We start from the raw sequence: 27,384 nt of genomic DNA, 5'->3' as shown, positions 1-27,384 counted from the left end.
ATATTTGTTTCCTTTAATTTACACACAATACCCCATAATGACAAAGCAAAAAAAGGTTTAGAAACTTTGCAAATAATAACCAGAAATATCAAACTAAGTATTCAAACCATTTACTCAGTACTTTAAAGCACATTTTGGCAGTGATTACAGCAACAAGTATTATGTAACGTAACACAAATGTGGAAAAAGTCAAGCGGTCTGAATACTTCCCATAGGTTCTGTATAGGTAATCTGGGAAGAGGTAAACATCCTCCATTTGATTTTCAGATAAAACCATGAAGACTGAAAGGCAGCAGTTTGCCTCAATTTATGCTGTAGATTAGCACACTATTTAGGGTTCCTGTTTCCCCCACTAGGTTCCCTTCAAAGTTCACTGCTCAAACTTGTGATTGTTAGCCATTTTATTCAAACATGTCCCATATAAAGATTAACATTAAGATCTTACAAAGATTATGACTTTAACTCAAATTCATAGTAAAATGCCACAGACAACACCATAAATATTTTCAGTAGAGTATGAACATTTTAAATTAATTATGCATCATCCCTCTTAACATTCAAAATGCCCTTGAATTCATCAAACTATTGAATACGTGACAGAAGTCCCAGCAACAGCGGAACCCTCATTAACCAGGTGATAAAGTGCTCCATTAGATGTACAGACTAAACTGAAGGACTATCAGAGACAAACACACTTCACCATCAAGTGCCCTGTTCAGGAGGGTGTAACAGAGAACATTCAGATAGGAATGTATTGTCCAGAACAGATATGATTGTCTCAGACAGAATAGGGGATAGTGAATCAGCTCTGTCCATTAGCTTCCCATTGGCAACATTCAGAACACATCACCTCAGGACTCCTTTAGGATGGCCACTCCTGTATAAATGCTGCCATCTAGGGGGTATATTGATTCTCTGTTACACATTGGAGAAGGACGTCAACATTGATCCAGTCAGGACAACACAGGAGGCTACTATGAAGATTGAACAGTTTACCAAGCCCTGAAACAAGACGAGCATTAGTCAATACAGCAAATATCTGATGGCATGTCACACTGTCAAATTGGGTTGGCACAGGCTAACCATAATGTGAGCGGAATGGTGTTGAAAAGGGAGGGGGGCATGCATAAGAGCAACAGGATATAAAATACGACATTGGGCAAGCTAATCCGAACTAAAGGATAATCAGCCGGGGTCAAAAAGGGATGGGATGACCAGCTCCTTCAAAATCAACACAGCACAGTTTGTATTACATTTGGAAATTCTAGGGCAAAAACTTAATTTAGAAAAATCCAGTTCCACGTTAATTCATCTGTCCGCAAAATTACATAAATGGCTCAGAGTTCATACTTCAATTTCAGCAATTGTCAAGTGTGCTTTGTTCCCAGAAGCTGAGGCAGTTTTTTAGACTAATAAATGGAGCTAAATTTGCTCACTCCGGGACACTTACTTTGACTTCTTTGAAAACCAGACATCCCCACAGAGCTGCAACTAGACAGTTACCCTAGAAAGAGGAATTCTGTTAATTGAAATGATTGGATCACTTACACCTTCATGTTTACAAACGCACCATTGTCAAGTCCTCTCCATTTAGCATTACCGGGAACGGTAGCACATTCAAGAAACTGACAATGGCGCAAACTATATTCTGTTAAAAAGACATCGCCAAATCTCAATGTCATAACCTATACACAGACTTAGGCACAAGTTGTGTGCTATACAAACCATTTAGCAGTCATTTAGCAAAAACACACTACATGACCTAAAGTATGGAACCTGCTCGTCGAACATTCACTCCAAAATCATAGGCATTAATATGAGATGGTCTCCTCTTTGCTGCTATAAACCCCTCCCCTCTTCTGGGAAGGGTTTCCACTAGATGTTGGAACATTGCTATGAGGACTTGCTTCCATTCAGCCTCAAGAGCATTTGTGAGGTCAGTCACTAATGTTGGGCGATTACGCCTGGCTCAGTTAGCGTTTCCTGTCATTCGCCAAATCCTGATTCGTACATCAGGCTGCCAGATGGTGAAGGGTGATCCATCACTCCAGAGTGCAATGGTGGCAAGGTTTACACCACTCTAGCCAACACTTGGAATTGCGCATGGTGATCTTAGGCTTGTGTGTGGCTGCTCGGCCATGGAACCCCATTTCTTGAAACCCCCGACAAACAATTAGTGCGCCGACATTGCTTCTAGAGGCAGTTTGGAACTCTAGTGTGTTGCAACTGACGAGACTATTTACGCGCAACGTGCATCAGCAGTCCAATTATGTGTGGCTTACCACTTCGCGGCTGAGCTGTTATTGCTACTAGATGTTTCCACTTCACAATAACAGTATTTACAGTTGACCGGCGAAGCTCAAGCAGGGCTCAGATTTGACTGACTTTTTGCAAAGGTGGCATTCTATGACAGTTCCACAGTGAAAGGCAAAGCCCTTAAGGCCAGTCTACTGCCAATGTTTGTCTATGGAGATTGCATGGTTGTGCACTCAATTTTACACACCTGTCAGCAACTGGTATCACTGAAACAGCCAAATACACTAATTTGAAGGGGTGTCCACACAAAGTATGTCAGGGGGCATCCCAGAGGTGTACTTACTGCACAGACGATGGGAAAAGTGACAACGGCACTAAGGTAGTTGTTAGCCAGAAACCAGCAATAAGTGGCCAATGTCCACATCAGACCTGACAAAAAGCCTGAACATAGGAGAATGAGATTTAGTGACACCCTACTTAGCATTCTTTACAAAATAATATCACACATGGCATTATCTTTCCCGGCCCAATTCTTTAACCAAGTGTTTCTCAACTTGGGTCCTCAAGTACACCCAATAGTACATATTTGTTGTGACACTGGACCAAAAACTCCTGATTCAATTTGTCAAGGGCTTGATAAATTAGTTGACAAGTTGAATTAGGAGTTTGTCTGGGGCAACAAAAATGTGTGCTGTTGGGGGTAGTCAAGGACTGGAGTTGGGAAACACTTCTAAGCCAGCCCTGGACTCAATCTGCCCTCATGGATGATGATAGAAACCCCCATGATTGCATCAAGGCCATACTTTAAGGGGGCAGGGTAGAAGTTTAGGGCACAGTTCAGGCAGAGGAGAGAATTTGAGTGGAGAGCACCTGGCAGGATGGCTCTGGAGAACACCCTGGGTCTGTTCCTCATGGCTACACAGTAGATGGAGAAATACACCGTGCTGGTGAGGTAGATTCCACAGCACATGGCAAACACATAGTCAAGATCTAGGAAATGGGGGGCATATTAGGTTGACAATATGTAGACTTAACACGTTGAGGCTAAACACTCTTCAGCATTACACAAACTACTGAGTTTAACTTCACTAGTGTAGGGGGCAGCATTCGGAATTTTGGATGAAAAGCGTGCCCAAATTAAACTGCCTGCTACTCAGGCCGAGAAGCTAGGATACGCATATAATTAGTAGATTTGGATAGAAAACTAAAGTTACCAACAGAACTGATATGGCAGGCGAAAACACGTGGAAAATCCAACCAGGAGGTATTATTATTTTGAAAGGCTGTATTTCCAATGAAAGCCTTTCCACCATACAAACACTTAGGACCCAGTTCACTATCTCTATGGCTTCCACCACACATGGCCAGTCTTTAGGCATTGTTTCAGGCGTTTACTCTGAAAAATGAGGGAGAGACAGTACTTTCAAAGAGAGGACAGTACTTTCAAAGAGAGGACAGTACTTTCAAAGAGAGGACAGTACTTTCAAAGAGAGGACAGTACTTTCAAAGAGAGGACAGTACTTTCAAAGAGAGGACAGTACTTTCAAAGAGAGGACAGTACTTTCAAAGAGAGGACAGTACTTTCAAAGAGAGGACAGTACTTTCAAAGAGAGGACAGTACTTTCAAAGAGAGGACAGTACTTTCAAAGAGAGGACAGTACTTTCAAAGAGAGGACAGTACTTTCAAAGAGAGGACAGTACTTTCAAAGAGAGGACAGTACTTTCAAAGAGAGGACAGTACTTTCAAAGAGAGGACAGTACTTTCAAAGAGAGGACAGTGGAAATTTCCAGACATGAGTCCTGCGCATGACCGGGAAGACACCTTTGTTTCTCCTTTTCTATTGACGAAGCTTTTGTCCGGTTGAAATATTATTGATTATTTGTGACAAAAACCTGAGGATTGATTTTAAACATCGTTAGACATGTTTCTACTAACTTATGTTGGACTTTCTTTTACTTTTCGTCTTGGTGTTTAGAGCGCACCTTGTGCCTTGAGGTTTTTGGAGATAAAGAGACATTATCAAAAGACATTATCGAAAGAAATGAACATTTGTCTAACATGGAGACCAGGGAGTGACACCAGATGAAAAGCAAAGGTAAGTGATTTTTTTTAACACTTTCTGACTTTTGTGAGCCCTCTCCTTGGCTGGAAAATGGCTGTATAGTTCCGTGACTAGGCGCTGACCTAACATAATCGCATGGTGTGCTTTCGCAGTAAAGCCTTTTTGAAATTGGACACTGGTTGGATTTACAAGAAGATTCTTTAAAATGGTGTATAGTCTTGTATGTTTGAGGAATTTTAATTATGGGATGTCTATTGTTTAGAATTTGGCACCCTGCAATTTCACTGGCTGTTGTCAAGGTGGGACGCTACCGTCCCACTTGTACCAGAGAGGTTAATGCGTTATTGGCTACAGTCTCTAGGATCCTGCCACCTAGCACCTCACCGTATAGACTGGCTCCATAGCAGATGCTGTCGTGGTCTGCCACATGGCTTTTTATGTAGAGGATTGGAACAAAGGAAGCCCCATACAACAGGCCTGCAACAACAGCCAACAAGCAGCCTCTAAAGAAGTCAAAAGGGTGGTGAGAGTGTTTATGACTGCATCGATAATTACTGAGTTAGCCCCATATCCAAAAGTCAAAAAGGAAAGGAATGTTCAGTTGAGTAAGTCACGTCCCAACATGTAACTAGAGCCCAAATCAATTCAGCCCAGCTCCAACCACTCAATTGTGAACGCAACGATCATGAGTGATTAAGGGGTGTACTCACACACAGCGTTTTCTCTTTGCTCCCATGACATCCACCCAGGACTCCGAAGGCCCATAGACACCAGAATTCACAATCTTAAGTAGACAAAATAGACAACTCAGATGTGTACACGATAAGTCAGCACAGCAGTTTCCCATGGGCATCTCAATGCAAACTCAAAATAAATTTCTGCAGTTTTGACAAGTCTGTCCTGTGGTGGCAGAAGAATTGATCATCACACTTTTCGTCTCACTGATGTTTCTAGAGAGCTGTTACAGTAAGTGTCATGAATGACATACTTAATAGACAAACCCGTCTTTGGCTGATATGCGGTAATGTCTTGGGTGTTAAATCTGGTCTTGCTGTGAAGTTGCGGTGTGGAATGTGTTGTGGTACGCTTTCATGTCACCGTTGCTGCGGTCTGACATGTATCCAAAATGATTTAACCGCAGTTTATTTTTTTAATTGAACTGAATTGATACTGCATGGCTATTGAGCAAAGGCATTTAGACTTCCAAACATCAAGCATAATTACCCTGTTAATCAGTAAGGGGGTGCATTCTGAATGTGGAAGTTCTCCAACATTAGTCCTCACAAAGAAAAGGATGAGTCCACTGGAAACAAAATTGTAAATGCCATGCGATTGTCATGGGAGTTTCAAATAGACTATATAAAATTAATAACAAATTGACCAGTGACAATAGTATTATTCTGAGTTATTGGATTAGGTGTTTTCATGACTCATTACCTCAACAAGCACAAACCAGCACCACAGTAGTTCAATACTGGTCTGGCAACTTCCTGTGCTTCAATACCAAACCATCCAAACCTGTTGAAAAAAAAACACTTAAATTACCTCTGACTCAATGTCTGGTCTAAGAACATATTCCCTATGGAAATGGTTATTTTGAGCCTAAATATGAATTGCCCATTCAAATGTCAAATATGACACACACACACATAACAACCTTACCTTGAACTTATCCAGCCCATCAGCAAACTGCTGGATCCCCAAATACAAACTCCAAGTCCAAGGCCAATGGCTTTTACTACGGGGACAACTGTTAAACTGCCTGTAAACATTTATGAAACATTTCAGTAGTTCGGGGGGGGGGGGGGGGGGGTTGGCCCAATTTATGTTTGTGTGAAGGTTACAGTACAGCTTGAAAGATGGAGTCATACCTGTGGCCCAGGCTGCACCTCCTAGCATTGCCAACGGATGGAATTTGGGAGAGTGGAGTATCAAGTCACCAATCATCGAAACTACCAATATGGATGCACAGTTCACCCACTGGAAAAACATCCCTGAAGATGTATTTATGTTAAAATATTACAAGATGGTCAAACGAGAGAAGTTTCTAAAACATGCATTATGATTTTTTTATGGATCTCTTACCATCACCAGTTTCTATCTTTTTGACAGGGACAAAGTTGCTGCCATACAAGATCACAGCAATACTGTTTGCAACAAAGCCATAAGCCATTTCAGTCGTGTTCGATGAACCGAGCAAAGGTAATCTTCTTACTTCAGTGTTCATTGTAGCATTTTCATCTACATGCACATCTGAAGAATGTTACTGAATTTAGTCAAGGGCCATTTTATCAGCGTCAAGTAGTCCAGTAATACCCATTGACAAAATCATTTCATATGCTGTTATTATAAATATAACATTTTGCAACATACAGCAATATGAAACAGGATTAAACGAGTGTTGTCTGGAAGATTGTTCAAGCAGCCAGCCATACAGTTTCTTCAAGACGCACTGCAGATAATGATCATTTCAAGGCAGCATGCATTGTTGATTTTTTTTTTACCAACTCAAGCATCTGTTTGCTAGCACATAGGCATATGGTGACTAGGCTACGTACCTTGTTCGACTTTCTCTGCTTCTGAGAAATTCCCCGGAGACGACCACATCATAACAGCAATTAGGAGAAAAAGTTTAAACATGTTTACACCTAGCATTTCTGCCACCATCGACGATAACCTGTTTCAAAACTTGCACAGATGATCGGCCATGTTTTAAGGACAATACGTACAGTTCCACAACAAGGAATAATGCCGCAACAGCTGACACAAATTAAGATAGGCAATCAATTAGGCTGCTGGGCTTAATTTTGGGTGTGTTCCCCAGTGGCGATACTGATGCAGGTTAGGTGAATGAGATTAAGGTCAGGAAAATAATTACGGTTAGGCTCAGCGACAATGCTTCAGTTTTCCCCAACACTAGTTGGCCTACTCCATCTAAACAATAATTTGATTTTAACAGACTTGCCTACTTAAATAAAGGTTACATTTAAAAACGTTTTTTTTTTATCTAGCCAAAATGGTATTTAGTTATTTTGATTTTTTATTTAACATTTATTTAACTAGGCAAGTCAGTTAAGAACAAATTCTTATTGACAATGACTGCCTACACCGGCCAAACCCGGACAACGCTGGGCCAATTGTGCGCAGCCCTATGGGACTCCCAATCACAGCCGTTTGTGATACAGCCTAGATTCGGACCAGGGTGTCTGTAGTGACGCTTCTAGCACTAATATAAACATAAATTAACCATCTGTGACCTCAAATAAGCAATGAGCACGGTTACTTGCACACAGTAATACAATTATTGTGGATAGTCAGATTAATATAATTGTTGTTGTTTTTTCAAACATTTACATGCTGTGCAAGAACAACGACTTACCTAGTAATCCTGTTCACATGGGACTTTAAAAATAGGCAGGATATCGGCAATCAAAATAAACGTTCTACTACAGTGACCATGTTATTTTTGCATATGAAAACTATTTCTAAGATGCATACTTTCAGTTTTTCCCGAAACTCACTTCACTCCAGAACAGGAGGGAAGCTGTCTGTTCAACAGTCATCACTAGCCGGCCTCCACCCAGTACCCTTCCCTGAACTTAGTCATTGTCACTAGCCGACTACCACCCAGTTACTCAACCCTGCACCTTAGAGGCTGCTGCCCTATGTAAACAGACATGGAAGCACTGGTCACTTTAATAATAGAACACTCGTCAATGTAATAATGTTTACATACTGTTTTACTAATTTCATATGTATATACTGTATTCTACTGTATTCTAGTCAATGCCACTCCGACACTCCGACTCCGATATGTGTCTTAACATTTATATATTTCTTCATTCCATTCTTTTACTTTTAGATGTGTGTGTGTATTGTTGTGAGTTGTTAAATACTACTGCGCCGTTGGAGCTAGGGACACAAGCATTTCGCTACACCTGCGATAACGTCTGCTAAATATAAAAATATGTTTGTTTAGGCTATTATTGTGATAAGAAAATGATGTATCTTTGGGCCTGCATGAATGGAAGTGTATATTACATGCACAAACGTATACATGTATCAATTCTTGCATATATATATATATATATATATATATATATAAGTCTGTTAACTTATCTGATTCATCTGTTTTGCCAGGTGTCCCTGTTCATTCTCTATGGCAACAAAGACACCCCTTCCTGTCTTGCGATGACACACTGACATAAGGTATGACCACAGCCTCTCTATATTGCGTTCTGACTTTGGACCACATTTTCTTCCGGTTGAAAATGAGTATTGGAAGTTAGCCTATGCCTCACCACTGTCCTTATCCTTACCTGAGCTCAATGCAAAGACAAACAGATAACCATGTCGGATCATACGTTCTAATGGAGAAATGTATACGTCCTGGAAAAATAAAAAAAAGTCTCTCATTCTGTGGTCATGCTATTATTTTCTATTCATTAGATGCTTTTTCTCTCAGTTGAACAGTTCCTAGCAGAGGCGGAAGTGAAATAGACTTCAGATCAATAGGTCTCAGATTGTAATTTTTTTGTCAACTTGAAATCAAACACTTTATGGGTACGTTTTCAAAGAGAGAGTTTTCTTTATTAGGTTATGTTGATCACAATCTAACATCTCCCTTATTAGAGAATTTCTCATGTTCAAATCCTGGCACCCCCTTGAAAACAAGTACTTTCTAAGTGTATATTGAGAGAGGTAGTGCTCCTTTTTTGGTTATGTTACTCAGTCTAAAATGTCCCTCATTCAATGTTTTTTCTCTGTCAGACAGTTCCTATCAGAGGTGGAAGTGCAAAAGACTTCAGATCAATAGGTCTCAGATTGTAATATATTTGTCATCTTCAAATCAAATACTTTATGTGTATGTTTTCAGAGAGAGAGTGTTCTTTATTAGTTTCTGTTGATCTCCAGCTATAATGTCCCTTATTAGACAATTTTTCTGCCTTTGTAGTTTCTAGCTGAGGGGGTATAGCTCAGTGGTAGAGCATTTGACTGCAGATCAAGAGGTCCCAGGTTCAAATCCTGATGCACCCTTTAAATCAAGTGCTTTCAAAGAGTATTTTGAGGGTAGAGGACTCTTTTTTCGAATATGTTACTCAGGGAAAATTGTCCCTTATTAGACAATTTCTCAAGTTCAAATCCTGTCACCCGCTTGAAATCAAGTACTTTCTAAGTGTATTTTGAGAGAGGGAGTGCTCCTTTTTTGGTTATGTTACTCAGTCTAAAATGTCCCTCATTCAATGGTTTTTCTCTGTCAGACAGTTCCTATCAGAGGAGGAAGTGCAAAAGACTTCAGATCAATAGGTCTCAGATTGTAATATATTTGTCATCTTGAAATCAAACACTTTCTGGGTATGTTTTCAGAGAGAGAGAGTGTTTCTATATTAGTTTTTGTTGATCTCCAGCTATAATGTCCCTTATTGGACAATTGTTCTGCCTTTCGACAATTTCTAGCAGAGGGTGTATAGCTCAGTGATAGAGCATTTGACTGCAGATCAAGAGGTCCCAGGTTCAAATCCTGAAGCACCCTTTAAATTAAGTGATTCGAAAGAGTTGGTTGAGGGTAGAGGACTATCTTGAGAGAGGGAGTGCTCCTTTTTTGGTTATGTTACTCAGTCTAAAATGTCCCTCATTCAATGGTTTTTCTCTGTCAGACAGTTCCTATCAGAGGTGGAAGTGCAACAGACTTCAGATCAATAGGTCTCAGATTGTAATTTTTTTGTCAACTTGAAATCAAACACTTTATGGGTACGTTTTCAAAGAGAGAGTTTTCTGTATTAGGTTATGTTGATCACAAGCTAAAATCTCCCTTATTAGACAATTTCTCAGGATCAAATACTGGCGCCCCCTTGAAATCAAGTACTTTCTCAGTGTTTCTTGAAAGAGGGAGTGCTCTGCAAAAATGTCCCTCATTAGATGGTTTTTCTCTGTCAGACAGTTCCTAACAGAGGAGGAAGTGCAACAGACTTCAGATAAATAGGTCTCAGATGGTAATATTTTTGTCATCAAGAAATCAATTACTTTATGTGTATGTTTTCAGAGAGAGAGTGTTCTTTATTAGTTTCTGTTGATCTCCAGCTATAATGTCCCTTATTAGACAATTTTTCTGCCTTTGTAGTTTCTAGCCGAGGGGGTATAGCTCAGTGGTAGAGCATTTGACTGCAGATCAAGAGGTCCCAGGTTCAAATCCTGATGCACCCTTTAAATCAAGTGCTTTCAAAGAGTATTTTGAGGGTAGAGGACTCTTTTTTCGAATATGTTACTCAGGGAAAATTGTCCCTTATTAGACAATTTCTCACGTTCAAATCCTGGCACCCCCTTGATATCAAGTACTTTCTAAGTGTATCTTGAGAGAGGGAGTGCTCCTTTTTTGGTTATGTTACTCAGTCTAAAATGTCCCTCATTCAATGGTTTTTCTCTGTCAGACAGTTCCTATCAGAGGTGGAAGTGCAAAAGACTTCAGATCAATAGGTCTCAGATTGTAATATATTTGTCATCTTCAAATCAAATACTTTATGGGTATGTTTTCAGAGAAAGAGTGTTCTTCATTAGATTTTGTTGATCTCCAGCTATAATGTCCCTTATTAGACAATTTTTCCGCCTTTAGGCAGTTTCTAGCAGAGGGGGATTAGCTCAGTGGTAGCGCATTTGACTGCAGATCAAGAGGTCCCAGGTTCAAATCCTGATGCCCCCTTGAAATCAAGTACTTTCTGAGTGTATTTTGAGAGAGGGAGTGCTCCTTTTTTGGTTATGTTACTCAGTCTAAAATGTCCCTCATTCAATGTTTTTTCTCTTTCAGACAGTTCCTATCAGAGGAGGAAGTGCAATAGACTTCAGATCAATAGGTCTCAGATTGTAATTTTTTTGTCAACTTGAAATCAATCACTTTATGGGTACCTTTTCAAAGAGAGAGTTTTCTTTATTAGGTTATGTTGATCACAAGCTAAAATCTCCCTTGTTAGACAATTTCTCAGTATCAAATCCTGGCGCCCCCCTTGAAATCAAGTACTTTCTCAGTGTTTCTTGAGAGAGGGAGTGCTCTGCTAAAATGTCCCTCATTAGATGTTTTTTCTCTGTCAGACAGTTCCTAACAGAGGAGGAAGTGCAACAGACTTCAGATAAATAGGTCTCAGATGGTAATATTTTTGTCATCAAGAAATCAAATACTTTATGTGTATGTTTTCAGAGAGAGAGTGTTCTTTATTAGTTTCTGTTGATCTCCAGCTATAATGTCCCTTATTAGACAATTGTTCTGCCTTTGTAGTTTCTAGCCGAGGGGGTATCGCTCAGTGGTAGAGCATTTGACTGCAGATCAAGAGGTCCCAGGTTCAAATCCTGATGCACCCTTTAAATCAAGTGCTTTCAAAGAGTATTTTGAGGGTAGAGGACTCTTTTTTCGAATATGTTACTCAGGGAAAATTGTCCCTTATTAGACAATTTCTCAAGTTCAAATCCTGTCACCCGCTTGAAATCAAGTACTTTCTAAGTGTATTTTGAGAGAGGGAGTGCTCCTTTTTTGGTTATGTTACTCAGTCTAAAATGTCCCTCATTCAATGGTTTTTCTCTGTCAGACAGTTCCTATCAGAGGAGGAAGTGCAAAAGACTTCAGATCAATAGGTCTCAGATTGTAATATATTTGTCATCTTGAAATCAAACACTTTCTGGGTATGTTTTCAGAGAGAGAGAGTGTTTCTATATTAGTTTTTGTTGATCTCCAGCTATAATGTCCCTTATTGGACAATTGTTCTGCCTTTCGACAATTTCTAGCAGAGGGTGTATAGCTCAGTGATAGAGCATTTGACTGCAGATCAAGAGGTCCCAGGTTCAAATCCTGAAGCACCCTTTAAATTAAGTGATTCGAAAGAGTTGGTTGAGGGTAGAGGACTATCTTGAGAGAGGGAGTGCTCCTTTTTTGGTTATGTTACTCAGTCTAAAATGTCCCTCATTCAATGGTTTTTCTCTGTCAGACAGTTCCTATCAGAGGTGGAAGTGCAACAGACTTCAGATCAATAGGTCTCAGATTGTAATTTTTTTGTCAACTTGAAATCAAACACTTTATGGGTACGTTTTCAAAGAGAGAGTTTTCTGTATTAGGTTATGTTGATCACAAGCTAAAATCTCCCTTATTAGACAATTTCTCAGGATCAAATACTGGCGCCCCCTTGAAATCAAGTACTTTCTCAGTGTTTCTTGAAAGAGGGAGTGCTCTGCAAAAATGTCCCTCATTAGATGGTTTTTCTCTGTCAGACAGTTCCTAACAGAGGAGGAAGTGCAACAGACTTCAGATAAATAGGTCTCAGATGGTAATATTTTTGTCATCAAGAAATCAATTACTTTATGTGTATGTTTTCAGAGAGAGAGTGTTCTTTATTAGTTTCTGTTGATCTCCAGCTATAATGTCCCTTATTAGACAATTTTTCTGCCTTTGTAGTTTCTAGCCGAGGGGGTATAGCTCAGTGGTAGAGCATTTGACTGCAGATCAAGAGGTCCCAGGTTCAAATCCTGATGCACCCTTTAAATCAAGTGCTTTCAAAGAGTATTTTGAGGGTAGAGGACTCTTTTTTCGAATATGTTACTCAGGGAAAATTGTCCCTTATTAGACAATTTCTCACGTTCAAATCCTGGCACCCCCTTGATATCAAGTACTTTCTAAGTGTATCTTGAGAGAGGGAGTGCTCCTTTTTTGGTTATGTTACTCAGTCTAAAATGTCCCTCATTCAATGGTTTTTCTCTGTCAGACAGTTCCTATCAGAGGTGGAAGTGCAAAAGACTTCAGATCAATAGGTCTCAGATTGTAATATATTTGTCATCTTCAAATCAAATACTTTATGGGTATGTTTTCAGAGAGAGAGTGTTCTTCATTAGTTTTTGTTGATCTCCAGCTAAAATGTCCCTTATTAGACAATTTTTCCACCTTTAGACAGTTTCTAGCAGAGGGGGTATAGCTCAGTGGTAGCGCATTTGACTGCAGATCAAGAGGTCCCAGGTTCAAATCCTGATGCCCCCTTGAAATCAAGTACTTTCTGAGTGTATTTTGAGAGAGGGAGTGCTCCTTTTTTGGTTATGTTACTCAGTCTAAAATGTCCCTCATTCAATGTTTTTTCTCTTTCAGACAGTTCCTATCAGAGGAGGAAGTGCAATAGACTTCAGATCAATAGGTCTCAGATTGTAATTTTTTTGTCAACTTGAAATCAATCACTTTATGGGTACGTTTTCAAAGAGAGAGTTTTCTTTATTAGGTTATGTTGATCACAAGCTAAAATCTCCCTTGTTAGACAATTTCTCAGTATCAAATCCTGGCGCCCCCCTTGAAATCAAGTACTTTCTCAGTGTTTCTTGAGAGAGGGAGTGCTCTGCTAAAATGTCCCTCATTAGATGTTTTTTCTCTGTCAGACAGTTCCTAACAGAGGAGGAAGTGCAACAGACTTCAGATAAATAGGTCTCAGATGGTAATATTTTTGTCATCAAGAAATCAAATACTTTATGTGTATGTTTTCAGAGAGAGAGTGTTCTTTATTAGTTTCTGTTGATCTCCAGCTATAATGTCCCTTATTAGACAATTGTTCTGCCTTTGTAGTTTCTAGCCGAGGGGGTATCGCTCAGTGGTAGAGCATTTGACTGCAGATCAAGAGGTCCCAGGTTCAAATCCTGATGCACCCTTTAAATCAAGTGCTTTCAAAGAGTATTTTGAGGGTAGAGGACTCTTTTTTCGAATATGTTACTCAGGGAAAATTGTCCCTTATTAGACAATTTCTCACGTTCAAATCCTGGCACCCCTTTTGATATCAAGTACTTTCTAAGTGTATCTTGAGAGAGGGAGTGCTCCTTTTTTGGTTATGTTACTCAGTCTAAAATGTCCCTCATTCAATGTTTTTTCTCTGTCAGACAGTTCCTATGAGAGGTGGAAGTGCAAAAGACTTCAGATCAATAGGTCTCAGATTGTAATATATTTGTCATCTTCAAATCAAATACTTTATGGGTATGTTTTCAGAGAGAGAGTGTTCTTCATTAGTTTTTGTTGATCTCCAGCTAAAATGTCCCTTATTAGACAATTTTTCCACCTTTAGACAGCTTCTAGCAGAGGGGGTATAGCTCAGTGGTAGCGCATTTGACTGCAGATCAAGAGGTCCCAGGTTCAAATCCTGATGCCCTCTTGAAATCAAGTACTTTCTAAGTGTATTTTGAGAGAGGGAGTGCTCCTTTTTTGGTTATGTTACTCAGTCTAAAATGTCCCTCATTCAATGTTTTTTCTCTTTCAGACAGTTCCTATCAGAGGAGGAAGTGCAATAGACTTCAGATCAATAGGTCTCAGATTGTAATTTTTTTGTCAACTTGAAATCAAACACTTTATGGGTACGTTTTCAAAGAGAGAGTTTTCTGTATTAGGTTATGTTGATCACAAGCTAAAATCTCCCTTGTTAGACAATTTCTCAGTATCAAATCCTGGCGCCCCCCTTGAAATCAAGTACTTTCTCAGTGTTTCTTGAGAGAGGGAGTGCTCTGCTAAAATGTCCCTCATTAGATGTTTTTTCTCTGTCAGACAGTTCCTAACAGAGGAGGAAGTGCAACAGACTTCAGATAAATAGGTCTCAGATGGTAATATTTTTGTCATCAAGAAATCAAATACTTTATGTGTATGTTTTCAGAGAGAGAGTGTTCTTTATTAGTTTCTGTTGATCTCCAGCTATAATGTCCCTTATTAGACAATTGTTCTGCCTTTGTAGTTTCTAGCCGAGGGGGTATCGCTCAGTGGTAGAGCATTTGACTGCAGATCAAGAGGTCCCAGGTTCAAATCCTGATGCACCCTTTAAATCAAGTGCTTTCAAAGAGTATTTTGAGGGTAGAGGACTCTTTTTTCGAATATGTTACTCAGGGAAAATTGTCCCTTATTAGACAATTTCTCACGTTCAAATCCTGGCACCCCCTTGATATCAAGTACTTTCTAAGTGTATCTTGAGAGAGGGAGTGCTCCTTTTTTGGTTATGTTACTCAGTCTAAAATGTCCCTCATTCAATGGTTTTTCTCTGTCAGACAGTTCCTATCAGAGGTGGAAGTGCAATAGACTTCAGATCAATAGGTCTCAGATTGTAATTTTTTTGTCAACTTGAAATCAATCACTTTATGGGTACGTTTTCAAAGAGAGAGTTTTCTTTATTAGGTTATGTTGATCACAAGCTAAAATCTCCCTTGTTAGACAATTTCTCAGTATCAAATCCTGGCGCCCCCCTTGAAATCAAGTACTTTCTCAGTGTTTCTTGAGAGAGGGAGTGCTCTGCTAAAATGTCCCTCATTAGATGTTTTTTCTCTGTCAGACAGTTCCTAACAGAGGTGGAAGTGCAACAGACTTCAGATAAATAGGTCTCAGATGGTAATATTATTGTCATCAAGAAATCAATTACTTTATGGGTATGTTTTCAGAGAGAGAGTGTTCTTCATTAGTTTTTGTTGATCTCCAGCTAAAATGTCCCTTATTAGACAATTTTTCCACCTTTAGACAGTTTCTAGCAGAGGGGGTATAGCTCAGTGGTAGCGCATTTGACTGCAGATCAAGAGGTCCCAGGTTCAAATCCTGATGCCCCCTTGAAATCAAGTACTTTCTAAGTGTATTTTGAGAGAGGGAGTGCTCCTTTTTTGGTTATGTTACTCAGTCTAAAATGTCCCTCATTCAATGTTTTTTCTCTTTCAGACAGTTCCTATCAGAGGAGGAAGTGCAATAGACTTCAGATCAATAGGTCTCAGATTGTAATTTTTTTGTCAACTTGAAATCAATCACTTTATGGGTACGTTTTCAAAGAGAGAGTTTTCTTTATTAGGTTATGTTGATCACAAGCTAAAATCTCCCTTGTTAGACAATTTCTCAGTATCAAATCCTGGCGCCCCCCTTGAAATCAAGTACTTTCTCAGTGTTTCTTGAGAGAGGGAGTGCTCTGCTAAAATGTCCCTCATTAGATGTTTTTTCTCTGTCAGACAGTTCCTAACAGAGGAGGAAGTGCAACAGACTTCAGATAAATAGGTCTCAGATGGTAATATTTTTGTCATCAAGAAATCAATTACTTTATGTGTATGTTTTCAGAGAGAGAGTGTTCTTTATTAGTTTCTGTTGATCTCCAGCTATAATGTCCCTTATTAGACAATTGTTCTGCCTTTGTAGTTTCTAGCCGAGGGGGTATCGCTCAGTGGTAGAGCATTTGACTGCAGATCAAGAGGTCCCAGGTTCAAATCCTGATGCACCCTTTAAATCAAGTGCTTTCAAAGAGTATTTTGAGGGTAGAGGACTCTTTTTTCGAATATGTTACTCAGGGAAAATTGTCCCTTATTAGACAATTTCTCACGTTCAAATCCTGGCACCCCCTTGATATCAAGTACTTTCTAAGTGTATCTTGAGAGAGGGAGTGCTCCTTTTTTGGTTATGTTACTCAGTCTAAAATGTCCCTCATTCAATGGTTTTTCTCTGTCAGACAGTTCCTATCAGAGGTGGAAGTGCAAAAGACTTCAGATCAATAGGTCTCAGATTGTAATATATTTGTCATCTTCAAATCAAATACTTTATGGGTATGTTTTCAGAGAGAGAGTGTTCTTCATTAGTTTTTGTTGATCTCCAGCTAAAATGTCCCTTATTAGACAATTTTTCCACCTTTAGACAGTTTCTAGCTGAGGGGGTATAGCTCAGTGGTAGCGCATTTGACTGCAGATCAAGAGGTCCCAGGTTCAAATCCTGATGCCCCCTTGAAATCAAGTACTTTCTAAGTGTATTTTGAGAGAGGGAGTGCTCCTTTTTTGGTTATGTTACTCAGTCTAAAATGTCCCTCATTCAATGTTTTTTCTCTTTCAGACAGTTCCTATCAGAGGAGGAAGTGCAATAGACTTCAGATCAATAGGTCTCAGATTGTAATTTTTTTGTCAACTTGAAATCAATCACTTTATGGGTACGTTTTCAAAGAGAGAGTTTTCTTTATTAGGTTATGTTGATCACAAGCTAAAATCTCCCTTGTTAGACAATTTCTCAGTATCAAATCCTGGCGCCCCCCTTGAAATCAAGTACTTTCTCAGTGTTTCTTGAGAGAGGGAGTGCTCTGCTAAAATGTCCCTCATTAGATGTTTTTTCTCTGTCAGACAGTTCCTAACAGAGGAGGAAGTGCAACAGACTTCAGATAAATAGGTCTCAGATGGTAATATTTTTGTCATCAAGAAATCAATTACTTTATGTGTATGTTTTCAGAGAGAGAGTGTTCTTTATTAGTTTCTGTTGATCTCCAGCTATAATGTCCCTTATTAGACAATTGTTCTGCCTTTGTAGTTTCTAGCCGAGGGGGTATCGCTCAGTGGTAGAGCATTTGACTGCAGATCAAGAGGTCCCAGGTTCAAATCCTGATGCACCCTTTAAATCAAGTGCTTTCAAAGAGTATTTTGAGGGTAGAGGACTCTTTTTTCGAATATGTTACTCAGGGAAAATTGTCCCTTATTAGACAATTTCTCACGTTCAAATCCTGGCACCCCTTTTGATATCAAGTACTTTCTAAGTGTATCTTGAGAGAGGGAGTGCTCCTTTTTTGGTTATGTTACTCAGTCTAAAATGTCCCTCATTCAATGTTTTTTCTCTTTCAGACAGTTCCTATCAGAGGAGGAAGTGCAATAGACTTCAGATCAATAGGTCTCAGATTGTAATTTTTTTGTCAACTTGAAATCAATCACTTTATGGGTACGTTTTCAAAGAGAGAGTTTTCTTTATTAGGTTATGTTGATCACAAGCTAAAATCTCCCTTGTTAGACAATTTCTCAGTATCAAATCCTGGCGCCACCCTTGAAATCAAGTACTTTCTCAGTGTTTCTTGAGAGAGAGAGTGCTCTGCTAAAATGTCCCTCATTAGATGGTTTTTCTCTGTCAGACAGTTCCTAACAGAGGTGGAAGTGGAAGAGGTGGAAGCATTTGACTGCAGATCAAGAGGTCCCAGGTTCAAATCCTGATGCCCCCTTTAAATCAAGTGCTCTCAAAGAGTATTTTGAGGGTAGAGGACTCTTTTTTCGAATATGTTACTCAGGCAAAATTGTCCCTTATTAGACAATTTCTCACGTTCAAATCCTGGCACCCCCTTGAAATCAAGTACTTTCTAAGTGTATCTTGAGAGAGGGAGTGCTCCTTTTTTGGTTATGTTACTCAGTCTAAAATGTCCCTCATTCAATGTTTTTTCTCTGTCAGATAGTTCCTATCAGAGGTGGAAGTGCAATAGACTTAAGATCAATATGTCTCAGATTGTAATTTTTTGTCAACTTGAAATCAAACACTTTATGGGTACGTTTTCAAAGAGAGAGTTTTCTTTATTAGGTTATGTTGATCACAAGCTAAAATCTCCCTTATTAGACAATTTCTCAGGATCAAATACTGGCGCCCCCTTGAAATCAAGTACTTTCTCAGTGTTTCTTGAGAGAGGGAGTGCTCTGCTAAAATGTCCCTCATTAGATGTTTTTTCTCTGTCAGACAGTTCCTAACAGAGGTGGAAGTGCAACAGACTTCAGATCAATAGGTCTCAGATTGTAATATATTTGCCATCTTGAAATCAAATACTTTATGGGTATGTTTTCAGAGAGAGAGAGTGTTCTTTATTAGTTTTTGTCGATCTCCAGCTATTATGTCCCTTATTTGACCATTTTTCCGCCTTTAGACAGTTTCTAGCAGAGGGGTATAGCTCAGTGGTAGAGCATTTGACTGCAGATCAAGAGGTCTCAGGTTCAAATCCTGATGCCCCCTTTAAATCAAGGGCTTTCAAAGAGTATTTTGAGGGTAGAGGACTCTTTTTTCGTATATGTTACTCAGACAAAATTGTCCCTTATTAGACAATTTCTCACGTTCAAATCCTGTCACCCCCTTGAAATCAAGTACTTTCTAAGTGTATTTTGAGAGAGGGAGTGCTCCTTTTTTGGTTATGTTACTCAGTCTAAAATGTCCCTCATTCAATGTTTTTTCTCTGTCAGACAGTTCCTATCAGAGGTGGAAGTGCAATAGACTTCAGATCAATAGGTCTCAGATTGTAATTTATTTGCCATCTTGAAATCAAATACTTTATGGGTATGTTTTCAGAGAGAGAGAGTGTTCTATATTAGTTTTTGTTGATCTCCAGCTATAATGTCCCTTATTTGACAATTTTTCCGCCTTTAGACAGTTTGTAGCAGAGGGGGTATAGCTCAGTGGTAGAGCATTTGACTGCAGATCAAGAGGTCCCAGGTTCAAATTCTGATGCCCCCTTAAAATCAAGAGCTTTCTAAGAGTATTTTGAGGGTAGAGGACTTTTTTTCCGAATATGTTACTCAGGCAAAATTGTCCCTTATTAGACAATTTCTCACGTTCAAATCCTGTCACCCCCTTGAAATCAAGTACTTTCTAAGTGTATTTTGAGAGAGGGAGTGCTCCTTTTTTGGTTATGTTACTCAGTCTAAAATGTCCCTCATTCAATGTTTTTTCTCTGTCAGACAGTTCCTATCAGAGGTGGAAGTGCAATAGACTTCAGATCAATAGGTCTCAGATTGTAATTTTTTTGTCAACTTGAAATCAAACACTTTATGGGTATGTTTTCAAAGAGACAGTTTTCTTTATTAGGTTATGTTGATCACAAGCTAAAATCTCCCTTATTAGACAATTTCTCAGGATCAAATACTGGCGCCCCCTTGAAATCAAGTACTTTCTCAGTGTTTCTTGAGAGAGGGAGTGCTCTGCAAAAATGTCCCTCATTAGATGGTTTTTCTCTGTCAGACAGTTCCTAACAGAGGTGGAAGTGCAACAGACTTCAGATAAATAGGTCTCAGATGGTAATATTATTGTCATCAAGAAATCAATTACTTTATGGGTATGTTTTCAGAGAGAGAGTGTTCTTTATTAGTTTTTGTCGATCTCCAGCTATTATGTCCCTTATTTGACCATTTTTCCGCCTTTAGACAGTTTCTAGCAGAGGGGGTATAGCTCAGTGGTAGAGCATTTGACTGCAGATCAAGAGGTCCCAGGTTCAAATCCTGATGCCCCCTTTAAATCAAGGGCTTTCAAAGAGTATTTTGAGGGTAGAGGACTCTTTTTTCGAATATGTTACTCAGGCAAAATTGTCCCTTATTAGACAATTTCTCACGTTCAAATCCTGGCACCCCCTTGAAATCAAGTACTTTCTAAGTGTATCTTGAGAGAGGGAGTGCTCCTTTTTTGGTTATGTTACTCAGTCTAAAATGTCCCTCATTCAATGTTTTTTCTCTGTCAGATAGTTCCTATCAGAGGTGGAAGTGCAATAGACTTAAGATCAATATGTCTCAGATTGTAATTTTTTGTCAACTTGAAATCAAACACTTTATGGGTACGTTTTCAAAGAGAGAGTTTTCTTTATTAGGTTATGTTGATCACAAGCTAAAATCTCCCTTATTAGACAATTTCTCAGGATCAAATACTGGCGCCCCCTTGAAATCAAGTACTTTCTCAGTGTTTCTTGAGAGAGGGAGTGCTCTGCAAAAATGTCCCTCATTAGATGGTTTTTCTCTGTCAGACAGTTCCTAACAGAGGTGGAAGTGCAACAGACTTCAGATAAATAGGTCTCAGATGGTAATATTATTGTCATCAAGAAATCAATTACTTTATGGGTATGTTTTCAGAGAGAGAGTGTTCTTCATTAGTTTTTGCTCTCAGTGGTAGAGCATTTGACTGCAGATCAAGAGGTCCCAGGTTCAAATCCTGATGCCCCCTTTAAATCAAGGGCTTTCAAAGAGTATTTTGAGGGTAGAGGACTCTTTTTTCGAATATGTTACTCAGACAAAATTGTCCCTTATTAGACAATTTCTCACGTTCAAATCCTGGCACCCCCTTGAAATCAAGTACTTTCTAAGTGTATCTTGAGAGAGGGAGTGCTCCTTTTTTGGTTATGTTACTCAGTCTAAAATGTCCCTCATTCAATGGTTTTTCTCTGTCAGATAGTTCCTATCAGAGGTGGAAGTGCAACAGACTTCAGATAAATAGGTCTCAGATGGTAATATTATTGTCATCAAGAAATCAATTACTTTATGGGTATGTTTTCAGAGAGAGAGTGTTCTTTATTAGTTTTTGACGATCTCCAGCTATTATGTCCCTTATTTGACCATTTTTCCGCCTTTAGACAGTTTCTAGCAGAGGGGGTATAGCTCAGTGGTAGAGCATTTGACTGCAGATCAAGAGGTCCCAGGTTCAAATCCTGATGCCCCCTTTAAATCCAGTGCTTTCAAAGAGTATTTTGAGGGTAGAGGACTCTTTTTTCGAATATGTTACTCAGGCGAAAATGTCCCTCATTCAATGGTTTTTCTCTTTCAGACAGTTCCTATCAGAGGAGGAAGTGCAATAGACTTGGATATGTTTTCAGAGAGAGAGAGTTTTCTATATTAGTTTTTGTTGATCTCCAGCTATAATGTCCCTTATTAGACAATTTTTCCACCTTTAGACAGTTTCTAGCAGAGGGGGTATAGCTCAGTGGTAGAGCATTTGACTGCAGATCAAGAGGTCCCAGGTTCAAATCCTGATGCCCCCTTAAAATCAAGAGCTTTCTAAAAGTATTTTGAGGGTAGAGGACTTTTTTTTCCGAATATGTTATTTAGGCAAAATTGTCCCTTATTTGACAATTTTTCCGCCTTTAGACAGTTTCTAGCAGAGGGGGTATAGCTCAGTGGTAGAGCATTTGACTGCAGATCAAGAGGTCCCAGGTTCAAATCCTGATGCCCCCTTAAAATCAAGAGCTTTCTAAAAGTATTTTGAGGGTAGAGGACTTTTTTTTCCGAATATGTTACTTAGGCAAAATTGTCCCTTATTTGACAATTTTTCCGCCTTTAGACAGTTTCTAGCAGAGGGGGTATAGCTCAGTGGTAGAGCATTTGACTGCAGATCAAGAGGTCCCAGGTTCAAATCCTGATGCCCCCTTTTCAAGTGCTTTCAAAGAGTATTTTGAGGGTAGAGGACTCTTTTTTCGAATATGTTACTCAGGGAAAATTGTCCCTTATTAGACAATTTCTCACGTTCAAATCCTGTCACCCCCTTGAAATCAAGTACTTTCTAAGTGTATTTTGAGAGAGGGAGTGCTCCTTTTTTGGTTATGTTACTCAGTCTAAAATGTCCCTCATTCAATGTTTTTTCTCTGTCAGACAGTTCCTATCAGAGGTGGAAGTGCAATAGACTTCAGATCAATAGGTCTCAGATTGTAATTTTTTTGTCAACTTGAAATCAAACACTTTATGGGTACGTTTTCAAAGAGAGAGTTTTCTTTATTAGGTTATGTTGATCACAAGCTAAAATCTCCCTTATTAGACAATTTCTCAGGATCAAATACTGGCGCCCCCTTGAAATCAACTACTTTCTCAGTGTTTCTTGAGAGAGGGAGCGCTCTGCTAAAATGTCCCTCATTAGATGTTTTTTCTCTGTCAGACAGTTCCTAACAGAGGTGGAAGTGCAACAGGCTTCAGATAAATAGGTCTCAGATGGTAATATTATTGTCATCAAGAAATCAATTACTTTATGGGTATGTTTTCAGAGAGAGAGAGTTTTCTATATTAGTTTTTGTTGATCTCCAGCTATAATGTCCCTTATTAGACAATTTTTCCGCCTTTAGACAGTTTCTAGCAGAGGGGGTATAGCTCAGTGGTAGAGCATTTGACTGCAGGTCAAGAGGTCCCAGGTTCAAATCCTGATGCCCCCTTTAAATCAAGTGCTTTCAAAGAGTATTTTGAGGGTAGAGGACTCTTTTTTCGAATATGTTACTCAGACAAAATTGTCCCTTATTAGACAATTTCTCACGTTCAAATCCTGGCACCCCCTTGAAATCAAGTACTTTCTAAGTGTATCTTGAGAGAGGGAGTGCTCCTTTTTTGGTTATGTTACTCAGTCTAAAATGTCCCTCATTCAATGGTTTTTCTCTGTCAGATAGTTCCTATCAGAGGTGGAAGTGCAATAGACTTCAGATCAATATGTCTCAGATTGTAATTTTTTTGTCAACTTGAAATCAAACACTTTATGGGTATGTTTTCAAAGAGAGAATCAAATCAAATCAAATCAAATTTTATTTGTCACATACACATGGTTAGCAGATGTTAATGCGAGTGTAGCGAAATGCTTGTGCTTCTAGTTCCGACAATGCAGTAATAACCAACAAGTAATCTAACTAACAATTCCAAAACTACTGTCTTGTACACAGTGTAAGGGGATAAAGAATATGTACATAAGGATATATGAATGAGTGATGGTACAGAGCAGCATAGGCAAGATACAGTAGATGGTATCGAGTACAGTATGTACAAATGAGATGAGTATGTAAACAAAGTGGCATAGTTAAAGTGGCTAGTGATACATGTATTACATAAGGATACAGTCGATGATATAGAGTACAGTATATACGTATGCATATGAGATGAATAATGTAGGGTAAGTAACATTATATAAGGTAGCATTGTTTAAAGTGAATAGTGATATATTTACATCATTTCCCATCAATTCCCATTATTAAAGTGGCTGGAGTTGAGTCAGTGTCAGTGTGTTGGCAGCAGCCACTCAATGTTAGTGGTGGCTGTTTAACAGTCTGATGGCCTTGAGATAGAAGCTGTTTTTCAGTCTCTCGGTCCCAGCTTTGATGCACCTGTACTGACCTCGCCTTCTGGATGATAGCGGGGTGAACAGGCAGTGGCTCGGGTGGTTGATGTCCTTGATGATCTTTATGGCCTTCCTGTGACATCGGGTGGTGTAGGTGTCCTGGAGGGCAGGTAGTTTGCCCCCGGTGATGCGTTGTGCAGACCTCACCACCCTCTGGAGAGCCTTACGGTTGAGGGCGGAGCAGTTGCCGTACCAGGCGGTGATACAGCCCGCCAGGATGCTCTCGATTGTGCATCTGTAGAAGTTTGTGAGTGCTTTTGGTGACAAGCCAAATTTCTTCAGCCTCCTGAGGTTGAAGAGGCGCTGCTGCGCCTTCTTCACAATGCTGTCTGTGTGAGTGGACCAATTCAGTTTGTCTGTGATGTGTATGCCGAGGAACTTAAAACTTGCTACCCTCTCCACTACTGTTCCATCGATGTGGATAGGGGGGTGTTCCCTCTGCTGTTTCCTGAAGTCCACAATCATCTCCTTAGTTTTGTTGACGTTGAGTGTGAGGTTATTTTCCTGACACCACACTCCGAGGGCCCTCACCTCCTCCCTGTAGGCCGTCTCGTCGTTGTTGGTAATCAAGCCTACCACTGTTGTGTCGTCCGCAAACTTGATGATTGAGTTGGAGGCGTGCGTGGCCACGCAGTCGTGGGTGAACAGGGAGTACAGGAGAGGGCTCAGAACGCACCCTTGTGGGGCCCCAGTGTTGAGGATCAGCGGGGAGGAGATGTTGTTGCCTACCCTCACCACCTGGGGGCGGCCCGTCAGGAAGTCCAGTACCCAGTTGCACAGGGCGGGGTCGAGACCCAGGGTCTCGAGCTTGATGACGAGCTTGGAGGGTACTATGGTGTTGAATGCCGAGCTGTAGTCAATGAACAGCATTCTCACATAGGTATTCCTCTTGTCCAGATGGGTTAGGGCGGTGTGCAGTGTGGTTGAGATTGCATCGTCTGTGGACCTATTTGGGCGGTAAGCAAATTGGAGTGGGTCTAGGGTGTCAGGTAGGGTGGAGGTGATATGGTCCTTGACTAGTCTCTCAAAGCACTTCATGATGACGGAAGTGAGTGCTACGGGGCGGTAGTCGTTTAGCTCAGTTACCTTAGCTTTCTTGGGAACAGGAACAATGGTGGCCCTCTTGAAGCATGTGGGAACAGCAGACTGGTATAGGGATTGATTGAATATGTCCGTAAACACACCGGCCAGCTGGTCTGCGCATGCTCTGAGGGCGCGGCTGGGGATGCCGTCTGGGCCTGCAGCCTTGCGAGGGTTAACACGTTTAAATGTCTTACTCACCTCGGCTGCAGTGAAGGAGAGACCGCATGTTTTCGTTGCCGGCCGTGTCAGTGGCACTGTATTGTCCTCAAAGCGGGCAAAAAAGTTGTTTAGTCTGCCTGGGAGCAGGACATCCTGGTCCGTGACTGGGCTGGATTTCTTCCTGTAGTCCGTGATTGACTGTAGACCCTGCCACATGCCTCTTGTGTCTGAGCCGTTGAATTGAGATTCTACTTTGTCTCTGTACTGACGCTTAGCTTGTTTGATAGCCTTGCGGAGGGAATAGCTGCACTGTTTGTATTCGGTCATGTTACCAGACACCTTCCCCTGATTAAAAGCAGTGGTTCGCGCTTTCAGTTTCACGCGAATGCTGCCATCAATCCACGGTTTCTGGTTAGGGAATGTTTTAATCGTTGCTATGGGAACGACATCTTCAACGCACGTTCTAATGAACTCACACACCGAATCAGCGTATTCGTCAATGTTGTTGTCTGACGCAATACGAAACATGTCCCAGTCCACGTGGTGGAAGCAGTCTTGGAGTGTGGAGTCAGCTTGGTCGGACCAGCGTTGGACAGACCTCAGCGTGGGAGCCTCTTGTTTTAGTTTCTGTCTGTAGGCAGGGATCAACAAAATGGAGTCGTGGTCAGCTTTTCCGAAAGGGGGGCGGGGCAGGGCCTTATATGCGTCGCGGAAGTTAGAGTAACAATGATCCAAGGTCTTTCCACCCCTGGTTGCGCAATCGATATGCTGATAAAATTTAGGGAGTCTTGTTTTCAGATTAGCCTTGTTAAAATCCCCAGCTACAATGAATGCAGCCTCCGGATGAATGGTTTCCAGTTTGCAAAGAGTTAAATAAAGTTCGTTCAGAGCCATCGATGTGTCTGCTTGGGGGGGGATGTATACGGCTGTGATTATAATCGAAGAGAATTCTCTTGGTAGATAATGCGGTCTACATTTGATTGTGAGGAATTCTAAATCAGGTGAACAGAAGGATTTGAGTTCCTGTATGTTTCTTTCATCACACCATGTCACGTTAGTCATAAGGCATACGCCTCCGCCCCTCTTCTTACCAGAAAGTTGTTTGTTTCTGTCTGCGCGATGTGTGGAGAAACCCGTTGGCTGCACCGCTTCGGATAGAGTCTCTCCAGTGAGCCACGTTTCCGTGAAGCAAAGAACGTTACAGTCTCTGATGTCCCTCTGGAATGCTACCCTTGCTCGGATTTCATCAACCTTGTTGTCAAGAGACTGGACATTGGCAAGAAGAATGCTAGGGAGTGGTGCACGATGTGCCCGTCTCCGGAGTCTGACCAGAAGACCGCCTCGTTTCCCTCTTTTTCGGAGTTGTTTTTTTTTGGGTCGCTGCATGGAATCCACTCAGTTGTCCTGTTTGTAAGGCAGAACACAGGATCCGCGTCGCGAAAAACATATTCTTGGTAGTACTGATGGTGAGTTGATGCTGATCTTATATTCAGTAGTTCTTCTCGACTGTATGTAATGAAACCTAAGATGAGCTGGGGTACTAATGTAAGAAATAACACGTAAAAAAACAAAAAACTGCATAGTTTCCTAGGAACGCGAAGCGAGGCGGCCATCTCTGTCGGCGCCGGAAGTAGCACATAAGAGAGAGTTTTCTTTATTAGGTTATGTTGATCACAAGCTAAAATCTCCCTTATTAGACAATTTCTCAGGATCAAATACTGGCGCCCCCTTGAAATCAAGTACTTTCTCAGTGTTTCTTGAGAGAGGGAGTGCTCTGCAAAAATGTCCCTCATTAGATGGTTTTTCTCTGTCAGACAGTTCCTAACAGAGGTGGAAGTGCAACAGACTTCAGATCAATAGGTCTCAGATGGTAGTATTATTGTCATCAAGAAATCAATTACTTTATGGGTATGTTTTCAGAGAGAGAGTGTTCTTTATTAGTTTTTGTCGATCTCCAGCTATTATGTCCCTTATTTGACCTTTTTTCCGCCTTTAGACAGTTTCGAGCAGAGGGGGTATAGCTCAGTGGTAGAGCATTTGACTGCAGATCAAGAGGTCCCAGGTTCAAATCCTGATGCCCCCTTTAAATCAAGTGCTTTCAAAGAGTATTTTGAGGGTAGAGGACTCTTTTTTCGAATATGTTACTCAGGCAAAATTGTCCCTTATTAGACAATTTCTCAGGATCAAATA

The 27,384-nt window shown here is 40.4% G+C and overlaps 1 protein-coding gene and 23 non-coding genes across 27 annotated transcripts; 23 read left to right on the top strand and 1 right to left on the bottom strand.

Annotated features, from left to right (window-relative positions):
* Positions 1–215: 215 nt before the first annotated feature.
* On the bottom strand, positions 216–7,066 carry LOC110505131 (transmembrane protein 144). Of its 4 annotated transcripts, none has more exons than XM_021584126.2 (12): positions 6,878–7,066; positions 6,405–6,572; positions 6,191–6,271; positions 5,982–6,081; positions 5,757–5,837; positions 5,544–5,622; positions 5,030–5,103; positions 4,704–4,822; positions 3,127–3,246; positions 2,600–2,697; positions 1,451–1,504; positions 216–1,002 (listed from the first exon to the last, which is right to left on the bottom strand). In XM_021584126.2, exons 1-12 carry the CDS (start codon positions 6,984–6,986, stop codon positions 919–921), a joined length of 1,167 nt encoding a protein of 388 aa, XP_021439801.1. In that variant the 5' UTR covers positions 6,987–7,066; the 3' UTR covers positions 216–918. The 4 variants fall into 4 exon arrangements, with proteins under 4 accessions (XP_021439801.1, XP_021439800.1, XP_036826334.1 ...); XM_021584125.2 differs by having other exon boundaries at positions 6,191–6,313; positions 6,878–7,064; XM_036970439.1 differs by lacking the exon at positions 1,451–1,504 and having other exon boundaries at positions 216–918; positions 2,602–2,697; positions 6,191–6,313.
* Positions 7,067–9,284: 2,218 nt separating this feature from the next.
* On the top strand, positions 9,285–9,356 carry trnac-gca. Its single transcript has one exon. It is a non-coding gene; the product is annotated as a tRNA-Cys (tRNA).
* A 424-nt stretch (positions 9,357–9,780) lies between these two features.
* On the top strand, positions 9,781–9,852 carry trnac-gca. Its single transcript has one exon. It is a non-coding gene; the product is annotated as a tRNA-Cys (tRNA).
* Positions 9,853–10,451: 599 nt separating this feature from the next.
* Positions 10,452–10,523, top strand: trnac-gca. The gene has a single exon. It is a non-coding gene; the product is annotated as a tRNA-Cys (tRNA).
* A 1,074-nt stretch (positions 10,524–11,597) lies between these two features.
* Positions 11,598–11,669, top strand: trnac-gca. Its single transcript has one exon. It is a non-coding gene; the product is annotated as a tRNA-Cys (tRNA).
* A 424-nt stretch (positions 11,670–12,093) lies between these two features.
* On the top strand, positions 12,094–12,165 carry trnac-gca. Its single transcript has one exon. It is a non-coding gene; the product is annotated as a tRNA-Cys (tRNA).
* A 599-nt stretch (positions 12,166–12,764) lies between these two features.
* On the top strand, positions 12,765–12,836 carry trnac-gca. The gene has a single exon. It is a non-coding gene; the product is annotated as a tRNA-Cys (tRNA).
* Positions 12,837–13,257: 421 nt separating this feature from the next.
* On the top strand, positions 13,258–13,329 carry trnac-gca. The gene has a single exon. It is a non-coding gene; the product is annotated as a tRNA-Cys (tRNA).
* Positions 13,330–13,910: 581 nt separating this feature from the next.
* On the top strand, positions 13,911–13,982 carry trnac-gca. Its single transcript has one exon. It is a non-coding gene; the product is annotated as a tRNA-Cys (tRNA).
* Positions 13,983–14,404: 422 nt separating this feature from the next.
* On the top strand, positions 14,405–14,476 carry trnac-gca. Its single transcript has one exon. It is a non-coding gene; the product is annotated as a tRNA-Cys (tRNA).
* Positions 14,477–15,057: 581 nt separating this feature from the next.
* Positions 15,058–15,129, top strand: trnac-gca. The gene has a single exon. It is a non-coding gene; the product is annotated as a tRNA-Cys (tRNA).
* A 702-nt stretch (positions 15,130–15,831) lies between these two features.
* trnac-gca lies at positions 15,832–15,903 on the top strand. The gene has a single exon. It is a non-coding gene; the product is annotated as a tRNA-Cys (tRNA).
* A 581-nt stretch (positions 15,904–16,484) lies between these two features.
* Positions 16,485–16,556, top strand: trnac-gca. The gene has a single exon. It is a non-coding gene; the product is annotated as a tRNA-Cys (tRNA).
* Positions 16,557–16,977: 421 nt separating this feature from the next.
* On the top strand, positions 16,978–17,049 carry trnac-gca. The gene has a single exon. It is a non-coding gene; the product is annotated as a tRNA-Cys (tRNA).
* A 581-nt stretch (positions 17,050–17,630) lies between these two features.
* trnac-gca lies at positions 17,631–17,702 on the top strand. The gene has a single exon. It is a non-coding gene; the product is annotated as a tRNA-Cys (tRNA).
* A 1,294-nt stretch (positions 17,703–18,996) lies between these two features.
* On the top strand, positions 18,997–19,068 carry trnac-gca. The gene has a single exon. It is a non-coding gene; the product is annotated as a tRNA-Cys (tRNA).
* Positions 19,069–19,491: 423 nt separating this feature from the next.
* On the top strand, positions 19,492–19,563 carry trnac-gca. Its single transcript has one exon. It is a non-coding gene; the product is annotated as a tRNA-Cys (tRNA).
* A 701-nt stretch (positions 19,564–20,264) lies between these two features.
* Positions 20,265–20,336, top strand: trnac-gca. The gene has a single exon. It is a non-coding gene; the product is annotated as a tRNA-Cys (tRNA).
* Positions 20,337–21,457: 1,121 nt separating this feature from the next.
* On the top strand, positions 21,458–21,529 carry trnac-gca. The gene has a single exon. It is a non-coding gene; the product is annotated as a tRNA-Cys (tRNA).
* A 246-nt stretch (positions 21,530–21,775) lies between these two features.
* Positions 21,776–21,847, top strand: trnac-gca. Its single transcript has one exon. It is a non-coding gene; the product is annotated as a tRNA-Cys (tRNA).
* A 121-nt stretch (positions 21,848–21,968) lies between these two features.
* On the top strand, positions 21,969–22,040 carry trnac-gca. Its single transcript has one exon. It is a non-coding gene; the product is annotated as a tRNA-Cys (tRNA).
* Positions 22,041–22,161: 121 nt separating this feature from the next.
* Positions 22,162–22,233, top strand: trnac-gca. The gene has a single exon. It is a non-coding gene; the product is annotated as a tRNA-Cys (tRNA).
* A 700-nt stretch (positions 22,234–22,933) lies between these two features.
* On the top strand, positions 22,934–23,005 carry trnac-gca. Its single transcript has one exon. It is a non-coding gene; the product is annotated as a tRNA-Cys (tRNA).
* A 4,200-nt stretch (positions 23,006–27,205) lies between these two features.
* On the top strand, positions 27,206–27,277 carry trnac-gca. The gene has a single exon. It is a non-coding gene; the product is annotated as a tRNA-Cys (tRNA).
* Positions 27,278–27,384: the final 107 nt, after the last annotated feature.

Source organism: Oncorhynchus mykiss, chromosome 31, assembly GCF_013265735.2.
Source record: "Oncorhynchus mykiss isolate Arlee chromosome 31, USDA_OmykA_1.1, whole genome shotgun sequence".
In the NCBI taxonomy this organism is placed as follows: Eukaryota; Metazoa; Chordata; class Actinopteri; order Salmoniformes; family Salmonidae; genus Oncorhynchus; species Oncorhynchus mykiss.
This window is presented reverse-complemented; position numbering and strand designations above follow the sequence as displayed.

Excerpts from the sequence above, each read along its gene's own strand:
- LOC110505131 (XM_021584125.2), bottom strand. The coding sequence starts at position 6,986 with ATGGTGGCAGAAATGCTAGGTGTAAACATGTTTAAACTTTTTCTCCTA. Across the intron at positions 6,573-6,877 it reads AGCAGAGAAAGTCGAACAAG|ATGTGCATGTAGATGAAAAT; the intron begins GTACGTAGCCTA and ends AACATTCTTCAG. Across the intron at positions 5,838-5,981 it reads ATGGGCTGGATAAGTTCAAG|GTTTGGATGGTTTGGTATTG; the intron begins GTAAGGTTGTTA and ends TTTTTTCAACAG.